Source organism: Callorhinus ursinus, unplaced genomic scaffold (genome assembly GCF_003265705.2).
Source record: "Callorhinus ursinus isolate GAN/ISIS: 27379988/994484 unplaced genomic scaffold, GSC_fseal_2.0 scaffold47, whole genome shotgun sequence".
NCBI lineage: Eukaryota > Metazoa > Chordata > Mammalia > Carnivora > Otariidae > Callorhinus > Callorhinus ursinus.
Window position 1 is genome coordinate 4289080 of NW_027397109.1, and position 12708 is coordinate 4301787.

Here is a 12708-nt window from a genome sequence, read left to right on the forward strand (position 1 = left end):
TGCCCCCCCCCCCCCTCGTTTCAAATTCACCTGAGGGGAGAGCCTCTGAGCGGGCCCTCCTGCGGTGGTTATGTGAAGCACAGTTCACCCCACCAGAGGGCTGTTAGAGGCCATTAAAATCAGGAACAGTTGTGCCTGGCTGGCTCAGTTGGGAGGCAGGGAGCATGGAACCCTTGATCTCGGGGTTGTGAGTTCGAGCCCCACGTTGGGTGCAGAGATTCCTTAAAAATAAAATCTTTTAAAAAAATGTACAAAGCATCGTATTGACATGGAAAGATGTTTATTACAGACCGGACTGTATTGTGAGAGAGAATGTTTAAAAAGTTTATGCAGAAATAAAAATCAAATGGAAACCTGTCAAAATGTTCACAGCAGTTAACTGTGTTTTTTTCATTTTCTCTGTCCCTGGCGATAGTTCCTAAATATTATACAATGAGCATACCCTGGTTTATTGCCAGAAAAATCAGTAAGTATTATTGTATTTTAAATGTGATAGGGCAGTTTCAAGACTGGAAACAGTTAATTAGGACTTTTCCGAGAACCAGAGCAATGTGGTATGATATACCCTCAAACCACCTTCTCATCTTTCTTTTCGTTTGGAAAAATTTCTCTGGATTCCAAAAGAAAAGTTAAATTTGCTAAAAGCAATGAGGAAATCTGATACTACCCCAAATGAGACTATTTCAACTGCTAAGTGATAGGGCACATCTACCATTTCTTAAGGAAATGCCAAAATGGTAGGAAAACAATTGAAAATATTCTCACGAAAATTTATAAAGTCCTTTCAGCATTTCTATCACATAAAAACAACTTATTTTTAAGGGTTGTCCCATTTTATTATGTTTTTGCTAATAACACTAAAATTATTCATTCACTGCACATACTTACATAGGTTTTTTTTTTTAAGTAATGTAATCTCATAAATAAGGGTGAAATGAAAACAGAGGACTGAAAGGGCATCGTAGAGTCCTTCAGAGCTCTCGGATTTCACCCGCTTCTCAGGTTACACCTAGCCTTCGCCACACTCCATCCCACCCTGCAGCCCGCAGCCCCTGGCTTCCCAAAGAATTAGCAACCCTAACCTTAACGAAGAGCTTGCTTCGTGGCATAGCTGCCACTAGGGGGCGCTGAAGATGTGTGAGTGCAGGGACCTCAAGTCTGCAGCTCCACAATGTAGAATCAATCGCCCAGGGGATTCTAACAGTTGATTATGAACTAGCATCTCCAAAGTCTCAAGGAAGCCACCACTGTATAAGCTTCACAAGCCACTGTTCTAATGAACTCTGGAACAACTTCAGTACAATGAAATAAAACTCTACTATGCTGGACAGACAGCAATGATATCATCTGGTACGAGGAAAATCTTCTACATATAAAACAAGAAAATCCTGTCTCTTTGAACAGATCAGACTTAAATCTGAAAGAAAGGTGACTGACTGAGGTACAATCCAAGATTCACATATTCTTTTTACTTACTGCATGGGAAAAAACGTTCTTCAAAGTAATGCATTTTTAAAATTTCACCCACAGTCCCACCATCCTAACAAACGGTTTTCATTTCTCTGTGTTCTCTCCCAGTCCTTAGCCAAAAGGCTATCAGTGCTAAAAATCACATTGATAATAACTAAATTCCAATTGACAAAACTTCATTCCAAACCACAAAATTTTAAAACTGGGCCAAACTTTAGAGACCGAAGAGCTTAGAACCAAGCCCCTCATTTTACACATGGGGAAACTGAGGCCCAACCAAGCATTACGTAAACACAGGGTCTCATTTAGTCCTTGTAATAACAATACAAGGTAAGTTCTGGGGGGTTTTTTGGTTTTGTTTTTGCTTTTTATCCAAATAGGCTCCACACCCAACATGGGGCTTGAACCCACGACCCTGAGATCAAGAGTCCCATGCTCTACCAACAAAGCTATCCAGGCACCCCAGCCACCCAGGCACCCCAGTAAGCTCTGTTATTGTCCCAATTTTAGATATGAGAACGCCAACACCAGAAAAGTTAAGACACTTGCTCAAGGTCACACAGTTAGTAAGCGGTAGATTGTGGGATTCAGAGCAGGCTGTCTTACTCACCACCTTGCATAACCGGACTTATCCTCAGGACTCCAGAATGCCATTCTAGAACTCCTTCTGCTTCTCAAAGTGCAATTATTCTAGTATTCACTCCAGAAGTTGTTGTTGTTTTTAAATCTATAATACTCTTTCTAGTACTAACATTCCACTTTCTAGTAAGTTAGATTTTACAGAGCTCTCTACCAATAAGGAAGATCAAACATACCTGCTCCCCCGTGGGAAGAGAGAAGAGCTCTACTGAGGACTGCATCCCTTCCCTAAGCGTGGCATAATAAGCCAGGGCTGCTTCCCGATGCCTTTCAGGGTCATCTTCCAAAATATCCACTGGGTAAATGCCTGCTAGGGGAAAAAAGACAGCAAGAAATGACATTAGTTTTATTCTTTTGTTAAAGGGGAAGTTCCTTATCTCTGTTTTTTTTTTTTTTTAAGCATACAAGTAACACTTGCCGTAAAAATCATGTTCCCCTACTTTTTTCAAGGTTTTTTTTTTTAAGATTTGATTTATTTGAGAGAGAGAGAGAGAGAGAGTGAGAGCACGAGCAGAGGGAGGGGTAGAAGGACAGGGAGAAGCAGACTCCCCTGATGAGCAGGGAGCCAGATGCAGGGCTCCATCCCAGGACCCCAGGATCATGACCTCAGCCAAAGGCAGACGCTTAACCCACTGAGCCACCCGAGCACCCCGTTTCCCCCCTTTTTTTAATGAAAAAATAGTTCTGCATCAGGTGCCAAAAGAAAATAGAAGACATTCCCAATGGCAGGGTTGGCAGCAACCCCGGGGAGATAGGAAGTTCTACCTGCCCCCCCTTATAATGCTACAGAAACTTCCTTGCATACGCCAAACCACCAAATGGTTTCCCAGGTATCTTCCTGGAGGGAAGCCCCAGCAGCTACGTGCACAGGCAGGGACCTGGAGAGCCCACACTACCTGGTGAGAACCTTGATAACTGTGACAAAATCCAGCTTGAGTTACAATTTTGCCAGCCTCCATATTCACTGTGCAGGTTGATGAAATCTGCCAACTCGTCTCCTTGTGCTGGGCTACTGTTATGTCAAGAGTTAAAATGTACTTACTTGTTGGTAGGAACTGCAAACATGTCCATACACAGGGAGACTATTTATTGTACATATTCATTTGCAAGTTTCCCCTTGGCTCTTCCTCGGTGTCTCTTTCTTGTTCTCACACTTGTAGAGGAAAATTATATCCTCGAAGAATCATCCAAATTGATAGCATCCAATTCAGCTCAGAAGCAGTGGTTAGTTTTCCCCTGAGATGCTGGCCGGCCTCGGGATGGTATGTCCCCAAGTGGGAGGGGGCTCTGCGGTCCCCCGTTTTCTGTGGATCCTGCCTCTGATTCGGCTCTGGGCCTCCTATGGGGGGAGGCTGCCGAAAGGGCCACTTGATCCTCCCCGTCCTCCACCTCAAGAAAGATAAGCCTTCACTCACAGAAATAGGGGCTTCCCTATTTTGTGAGTTTCCATTCCTTCCTGCCAGCCACTTTTCAGGAAAGAGAGGCTATTGTTAGCAGCAAAAGGGTTCAAGTCTCCAGTCTAAGGAGTTTGCTCGTGTGAGTGTTACTGCATTAGACGAGTTACTGGGGGAAACACTCATGGAAAAGGGAGGACGTCCAGAGCAGCTGCAGACAAGACCCCCACCTAAGCATAAGCCCACCTCCTGCCCCGGGGCTTGACACGCTGAACACGTCATGGGCACACACAGAGAGTGACAAATCGCTGAGCAAATATGTTCTCCCACTATTCGATTTTTTTTAAAGTATTTGAGGATAAAATGTGTCCCAAAAAATGACAACTATAAATGCACAGATTCAAATGTTTCAAATAAAGACAAAGAATTAACAGTCCTCTTGATGACAATGAAATAAGTCAATGATGAACTCTGGGATCTCTCCCTCTCTATAAAGAGCTGTATGTCTGTCTAGCCAACTTATTCTGCTGTGACAGGCACACGCTTGTAGACACCCACATATGTGCACAGCCAAAGAAGCCCAGACTCCTCACCATGCACACAGAAGCCCCCCCCCCCCCAACACGGAGGACAGAGCACCAGGTTAAAACTCTACCCCCCCCCCCCCGCACTCCTTACTGGGCCTTCCAAGCCTAGAGCGCAGGGGCCAGATGGATCCAGACTGGAATCCTGGCTCCTAACTCAGCGTCCACTTCAAACCTGTCACCAAGACGAGCCTGCCTCACCTCTCTCCATGCTCATCCTTAGTCCTGACGCTCAGCTGCTCACAACAGCCTTTAGCCTCACTCCTCCTGCTTGTCCACCCTCCACTGGCCACCAACCAAAATAACCCGGCTGGGTTCCCTGGGGCCAAGGTCCAGCAGGATGCTGAGCACTCCCCACACCATATCTCAATGCATTGGCTTCACCCCCATTTGCAGATGAGGAAACTAAGGCCAAGAGAAGAATGCTTGGCCAGTCAGCAGCAGGGCTGAGCTCAGGATCTGTGCAAAACACTCAGATTATGTGAGTGACCCAGCCCAGAAGGCCCCCAGAATCCCACGCCCCCTCCCCCTCACAGCACCCAAGAGGCTCTTATGCCCCTGCACCCCACTCCCTGTATCTTGACATCCTCAAGGCCCATCTCAGACACCAGCACTCCCAGAAGCCTTCCTGGAGCCCCAAAAGGCAAGGGCTCAGGGACACCACCGAGTCCTATGTTCGAATCCCAGCTCAGCTTAGGATGGGAATGAATCCGTTTGCCGCCTCCCCACTCCCTCGAGGCCGCACACACAGGAACTCGGGGGGGTGGGGGGGGCAAGAGAGGCAGGCTCACCCCACCCTCTCCGAACCCAGGAACACGGAGCGCTCCTCAGAGCACCTTGTGTACGTGCCTCTCTCCTCTCCCACCCTGCCACGGAAGACCCCTCCGCAGGCCTTTCCCACACTGAGCACTTAGGAAATTTGGGTAGGTGGTCAGCTGGGCTCTTCCTTCAAACTGCTATTCATTCTTCTAGAAAGTCAAGTGGCTTCCCGCAGGTATGAAAAAAAGCCTGTGCACATTCAAATAAATTAAGAAGATCAAACGGGAAAGAGGGTTGCTTCAACCCTGAAGCACCCAGCTCAGGCTGCATGCCTGCCCCATGAAAGCAGCTTGAATAACCACGGTTCCCTAACTGCCCCCAGGAGGGAGTCAAGATGCCCCGCCCCCAGTTTATACTCTCTGCTGCGGTGCTTCTCGAGGAGAGATGCTTGAGAAGAGATGCTTGTCAGCCCCAGGGCTTCGAGTGCCCTCTGGTGAGGCCTGGGACTCCCAGAACAGTTGCATCCACCAGCTCCACTGAGAAGCCCAACTCGGCCCCTTGGGACAGGGGTCAGGGAGGACACTGTGGTCTTCAGGGCTTTGGGAGAGGGGGCACCTCACCATGGCCACAGGGCCCAGAAGCCTGGGTGCTCCTAGAGGGGCCCGGGAAGGCTCCTGCAGGGCTCTCCTACAGGCTGCCAAGGGTTACCTGGCATCAGTTCTGGTCGCATGTGGTCAGGAGAAATGCAATGAATGTGTTTTGCTCCTTGAACACCATGAAATCATTTCCCCTGCTGGTTCCACATGCTGTGAGACCCCCCCCCCCCTCAGAGAACTCCTTGGACAGTAACCCCAGGCCACCCTTGGCCCTGGGCAGAGGCAGGAGGGGGGGTGGGGGGGAACTTCTCAGCAGGAAGCCCACAAGAATCAGGCCCTTAGGAGCAGGGCCCTAAAAGGTACAGATTAACCCTCTGGGAAGTGGAGGGCAGCTACAAACATCTCAACACTCACAGAACAACGCAGCACCCATGCCCTGTTCCCCTTTAAATAACCTCCAAGCTGGGCTCGGACCCCATACTCCTAAGAAGTGTCCTGGGGCAGGCAAATCAGCCTAGTGGAGGGGAGCTCAATTCTTCAGCCCTTTGGGGTTTAATTAGCACTCCTCGGTATGTGGGGGGTGAGCGGGGGAAATCCCCCATTAGAAAAGCTCCAACAGCTTTGCTTTCACACACAAAATGTTTGGGTTTGTTTTCTGGAAATCTGGGTGGGAAGGAACAAAGGAAGTGCTTAAGGCAGGTGGGGGAGCATCCAATGCCCGCTGGGAAAGGGAACCCCTGCCCTTCCAGAGGAAGAAAGACCCCTCCCCAACTTGGCAGGAAGACAGACTCCCTCTCCAGCCCAGGAGGCGCGTGCGTGCTACACACACACACACACACACACACACACACACACACACACACGACCCCAAGAGGAAGGAAGCCTCCCACTCCCTCACCCACCCCCAACCGCAAGGGCACACTTGGGCAGTGCCCAGAGGCCTCCAGGAAGTAAACAAGTCTGGGGTGTTTTACGCATGCGCTCTGGAGCTGAGCTGGGCGGCCACGCTCCCCTCGCTCAGGATGGAACGCGGACTCTGGGCAGGGGCTTCCAGATGTGAAATGCTTACAGGCTTTAATGGCTTGAGCTGAACAGGAAATATTTTTCCAAAGCCAAAAGAATGTAATCTTTCCAGTACAATGTAAAATGCTTTTATGAAAAAGGCACACAGTTGAAATGATAATTCATTGCAGACTGTAAAGAAAATGAAATCCCCAAACGAGCCCCCAATTTAAGAATTCACTTTAAGCATGTGTTTGCTGTAGTCACCAGAACGACAACCAAGTGGTACCTCGTAAAGCCTACTTCTAGGGAAAATACTTAAATCAGTCAGGATCTTTGTACCAAAGTTCCAGTTCCTAGGGCAGCATGAATGGTGTCCCACTGAGCCACGGCCTGTCACCCAGTGTCCATCAGCCACAGCCTCTACTGGGTCAGCCCCTGCTGCTCAGTCCGGCAAAGCCTAATGCTCTAGGGCCTTCCCAGCACTTTTTGGTCCTCCCGATATAAACAGCAATGCCAATTAATGAAAACCCTGAAAGAGGTCAATGCTGTGCACTTAGCCAGTCATTCAGTATCACTTGCAGAATATTCTCTCCAAATACTACCTCACCACAAAGATGAGCAAAGTTCTTTTATTTTAGCAAAGTGAGATATTTCTCATATGGGGCTATTATTAGGAGAAACATTAATAGATATTTTAAATTTTACTAGCCCCGCTCTTGAGAATTTTGACCTCAAGGAAAGCCTCTGTCTATCCATCAGTTAACTACAAGGCAATATGTCACTGGAAAAGCTGACTGTAATCACTTGATTTTTCTGTAGTCATGTGGGTTGTCATTCTTGAATTACAGTTAAGAACAACTCTTGCTCATAATATGTGAAAAAAATCTCAAGGACACAAAATTATAAGGTAGTATTCTACTTTTATTTTTCAAGAATGGTTAAGGGTGGATATTCCTAATATAGAATTTTTTTTTTGCTTTTCTTTATTTTTCACACCAGTGGTCTGCTTTTCCCTCACAAATCAATTTTCTTCTGAAAGGAACTTATAAGAAAGAATGCATATTATAGAAGAAACTGCCAAAGGGGATTAAGTGACTAATTTGGGACTTAGCAGGAAACTTGGAGACTAGTTTGTAACCAGAGAGAGGAGAGCACCAGGAGACACCAAGGCATATTGCAAGAAGGGTCTGTGGAGTTCTGAACCCACATGTTCTACACACCCAAGGCTGTAAGGGCAGCCCCTAAAGGGAGAAGATTCGTCAATGCTACCTCAGGTGCTCAGAATTCCGGACCAGGAATCCATCAGGTTCCCCGTTTCTAGAGAAACATGTTTTACCACACAGTGCAATCCCAGAGCTGTGTGCCTTTGAGCTGTATGCTTTAAAACTCCATATTCACAGGGCACCTGGGTGGCTCAGGTGGTTGGGCATCTGCCTTCGGCTCAGGTGATGATCTCAGGGTCCTGAGATCGAGCCCTGAGTCAGGCTCCCTGCTCGGTGAGGAGTCTGCTTCTCCCTCTCCCTCTGCCCCTCTCGCCCCCTGGTTGTGCTCTCTCTCCCTCTCTCTCAAATAAATAAATAAAGTCTTAAGAAAAATTCCATATTCACAAATGCAAACTTCATCTTGAGCCTCCAAAGCTTTCACCACACCACAGGATGCCTTCAAACTAAGAACTACTTTTAACTTAAAGGATGACTATGTTTAACTAAAAAAAAAAAAAAGGAGGGTTGTTGCATATACTGGTATCCCCCACTTTTCAAAAGTTCAAATGACACCACTTTGCTTTTATGAAAGAGCTCCCTGTTTTCACTAACTGAAGAAATCCAAAGAGGACTTTTGCTTTGATGATAAAAGTGAAAAGCAAAAATAGTGTTGAGCGTCAGTTCTGCAGTGAGCCCTTATAGACACACTGCACAGCTGAGCCCTGAACGTGGTCCTGACAGGCTCCTTCCCCAGGAACTAATCACGCATCAAGCTAAGCTCCCAGAACTCTGAACAGTGTCCGTGAGCATCTGCCCTTTATCTCGATTTATTTTATGTATCCCTTAGCAAGATGCATCCTAAGCTATCAGACAAGTCTAAGACAGGTTAGTTGTGGGTCTAGGCATGCTCAAAACCTTTTCCGTGTACATTAATGGTAACCGATTCTTCTCTTTACATGGTTCCAGCTTACGAGAGGTTTCATGGGAACACTCTACTTCCAGAGAGCAGGGGGAAACCGGTTGCGAGAAATACCCACAGGTGTGCAAAACACTGCCTGGCATTTACTTCCTATCAAAGAATCCAAGTCTGTACAGCCAGCAGGATGACTCTCCTCATGCCATTCCAGCCTTTTCCCAAGCACATCCATAAGATAGGCTGTGAACAGGGCTTCCAAGGCCAGCATGTTTCAAAAAGGAGGTCCGCAGTGGCACTTAGGGGCGCCTGGGTGGCTCAGTCGGTTAAGCGTCCGACTCTTTGATGTTGACTCAGGTCATGATCTCAGGGTTGTGGGATCGAGCCCCTTGTCGGGCTCCACACTCAAGCAGGGAGTCTGCTTGAGATTCTCTCTCTGCCTCAGCCCACCCTGCATGCTCACACTCTCTAAAATAAGTAAAATAAATAAAATCTTAAAAAAAAAAAAAAGGAGGTCTGCCGGGGCACCTAGAACTCACTCCCGGGAGTTCCCCATGCCTATCAGCAAGTAGAACATTTAGAAATCCTAAAGCAGTGGGGTTCGCTTAGTCTAGCATTTATTGGCTGCCTGGGTGGCTCAGTCGGTTAAGCGACTGCCTTCAGCTCAGGTCATGATCCTGGAGTCCCAGGATCGAGTCCCACATCAGGCTCCCTGCTCAGCAGGGAGTCTGCTTCTCCCTCTGACCCTTCCCCCTCTCATGTGCTCTCTCTCTCTCTCTCTCTCTCTCTCTCTCATTCTCGCTCTCTCAAATAAATAAATAAAATCTTTTTTGAAAAAATCTAGCATTTATTTCCCAAACTCACTTAACCAAGGACCCCTGGTCCCAGAACACTAACTGACAGGTGACAAGCACACCTCAGAGAAGAGTGTTTTGGAGGAACATCAGGGCAGGAGGAAGCATCACTCTGAGGCAGCAAAGATGCAAACGCCTGGAGCCCAATGGCCCACCCAGCAAGGGGGCCACCGTGTCGGCGGTGCGACAGTCTACAGAAAGGAGTAGAAAACAGAAGGTGAAGCAAACACACACTTGGATATTTTTGTTCGTTTTGAAGAGCATCTGATTGCCAAAGTATTCTTAGCAAAGAATTGAAAAAAGAAAAGTTGGAAGCCAGAATGTAGAGTATGTTAGAATTTTTTGAGCAGATGAGCACAATTGTCAGGGAACAGAGGCACGCTGGGGAAAGGTCTGCAGGTGGTGGCAGGAAGGTTTCGTTCCCCAGTAATTGACAGGGAGCCTGTCTCTCTGTTATCACATATTTTTTTAAAGATTTTATTTATTTATTTGAGAGAGAGAGAATGAGAGCCAGAGAGCACGAGAGGGAAGAGGGTCAGAGGGAGAAGCAGACTCCCTGCTGAGCAGGGAGCCCGATGTGGGACTCGATCCTGGGACTCCAGGATCATGACCTGAGCCGAAGGCAGTTGCTTAACCAACTGAGCCACGCAGGCGCCCTCTCTGTTATCACATATTTAGTATTGGCCCACTTGCAGCTTGTCATTGCCTTGGCTGAGAATAAATCACTTGTCCCAAATCTAAGATGGTAAAATATGCAAATGACTTTATGTGCCACCCACACAAAGGTTTATGTAATCCTAATTGCTTCTAATATGAAGGTCTTGTAATCTGAGCATTGGTGCACCTTCCTGTTAGGCAAATGATACAAAGATAAAACTATCTTTCCCCCTGCATCATTCAAAAGGATATGAGGGGGGAATGAAACATACTGTTCCTTTTGCATACAAAGAGGTGTCACATTGGGGGACAAGCGTGCCCTGTTTGGGGCAGACGGGATGAAACAGCATCTCACATATATGCTTCCTTATGAATGGTAACAGAAGAGGGGTCCTCACTGTGACAACTGCAGGAAGCTCAGGCCTCCCTCATCTCTGAACCCCAGCCCTCTATGCCATGTGGCCATCATTACAGTGCCATATTTGTCTAACCTTTACTGAGAAGGAAGGCAGCTTTGGTACATGCTCAGGTGCCAATATACCAAGCCCCAGTGTCAATGACACCACCATTAATGGCGGCTCTAGAGTTGATGGGAAAATGCTGTGGGGAGCAACCGCCCAGAGTGGAACCAGAGCCCTAAACCACACAGCACGCAACAAGAGGAAGAAAAATAACTCTTCATCAACGTAATGCTTTTAGCCATTACTCACAGAATAACATTTCTCCGAACTTACCCAAAAATCGTATCCCTCTATGTTCATCTATTACACTGCAAACAATAATATCTCTGAAGAAGAGCAAAAAAAAAATCGGCTTCTATTTGGCATACCCAGCCCTGGGCAAAGCAACAAAGGGAGTCGAAAACAGACCAGTCCTTAGTCTCCGCAACCCAGTTCTAGATTAAGTTGTACACACGGCATAGAACTTAGACTCATCACCCAGACTACCACGCAAGGAGAATGGATGGAAAAGAATGGGTTTACCTTAAACCCAAAAAAATTATTTACTTAGGGAGAAGGCAGTCACTCCCCAGTAACTGGAAATGTGTCGAGGTAGCTACATTTTTATAACGGCACTGGACTCTTGTGTAAAGCTAAAAAGTAGATGAGGAGGTACACACCAAATATGACTATTTGCGTCAAAATCAGTACTAGCTCAGTTTTAAATTAAAGAAATTTGAAAAGAAAAAAAGAGCTATATTCTGCCTCTGTGGATAAAGTTTCTAAACTTTATCCAGCAGCTGGCTGGCTCAGTTGCAAGAGCACATGACTCTTGATTTTGGGATCGTGAGTTCGAGCCCCACATTGGGCATAGAGATTACTTAAAACGATAAAAAATAAACTAAAAAAAAAAAGTACTAGCTGGGAGAAAAAGTATTAGAATATTAACAATGAGTTCTTGCATTAAAATATACCCTTTTACACCTTACATTCGCAGAGTGTTTTCCAGTTTACAAAGGGCTTTCACCCAAGTCCTTGCTTGTTTGAAACTTACGTCAACACTTTGAAGTCAATAAAGCACACAAAGCACTAACTCCATTTTTCAGATGTGGAACAGAAGTTCAAAAATCAGAAAATTAGTAGTAGGGCTGGACTCAAATGCAGATCTTAAGATTTCCAGCACAGCCTTTACCAACGCCCCTGCTTACTAATTTATACCATGTCAAGAGCCACGCATTGTTTATCAGCACCAAATGGCAGCTAGTACTAAGCACAGCACTGTTTAAAATACCCTTTTTAAGGCTGAATAATATTACATTACATAATATGTGGATATGTGTGTGGATATGCGTGTGTGTGTGTGTGTGTAAAAATGCCATTTCGTTTATCCACTCATCTGTTGTTGGACACTTACGCTGCTTTCACCTTTTGGCTATTGCAAAGAATGCTGCAATGAACATGGATTTAAAATATTTCTTTCAGTCCCTGCTTTCCCTTCTTTTAGGGTAAATACCCAGAACTAGAATTGTGGGATCGTATGGTATTCTATGTTGAATTTTTTAAGGAACCACCATACTGTTTTTCACAGTGGCTGCACCATTTTACATTCCCACCAGAAGTGCATCAGAGTTCCAATTTCCCCACATTCTCACCAACACTTGTTACTTTCTGGTTTTGTCGGGGGTTGGAGTTTATTTTTTTTTTATAACAGCCATTCTAATGGGTGCAAAGTGGTATTCATTATGGTTTTAATTTGCGCTTCCCTAATGATTAGTGATGTTAAGCATCTTTTCATGGGCTTGCTGGCCATCTGTATGTCTTCTTTGGAGAAAGGTCTATTCGAGTCTTTTGAAAATTATCGTCATACTTTTTAACATGTACTTTGAAAACCGTGTGAGAAGTAAAAGGACATGAATTCACAAGGGGTTAAATGACAAGGCTGGTGTGGCCTAAGTGGGCTACCTGCAGAGGATGCATTCACACAACCTGCATCACAGGGCAATGATGCCCATCTCTGCCCACTGTCCAGCTGAGCCACCCTCCAAACAAAGAGAGCAGTGGCTGGGAGGTGGCTGAAGTCAAAAGTGTACATTGCCTTTTGGTAAGCCATTTTAAAGCTTGCAGGGAAAAAAAGAGCTTCCACAAGTTTTTAATAATAATAATAATATAGTAACGCCTGAATGAAGCCTCTATGA

At 46.1% G+C, this 12708-nt stretch overlaps 1 protein-coding gene across 5 annotated transcripts in view; it reads right to left on the minus strand.

The window, feature by feature from the left end:
- FAM169B (Protein) overlaps positions 1 to 12708 on the minus strand; it is an 89180-nt gene that overhangs the window by 67850 nt on the left and 8622 nt on the right. Inside the window, exons 2-3 of one of the 5 annotated variants that reach the window (XM_073882479.1) lie at positions 3152 to 3498; positions 2286 to 2419 (exon numbers count right to left, since the gene is read on the minus strand). In XM_073882479.1, the coding sequence (XP_073738580.1) occupies positions 2286 to 2330 (45 nt within the window). In that variant the 5' untranslated portion in view covers positions 2331 to 2419; positions 3152 to 3498. Of the gene's footprint in view, positions 1 to 2285; positions 2420 to 3151; positions 4079 to 12708 lie in introns of those variants that run through there. The other 4 variants (XM_025893277.2, XM_025893276.2, XM_025893272.2 and 1 more) reach the window with 4 other exon arrangements.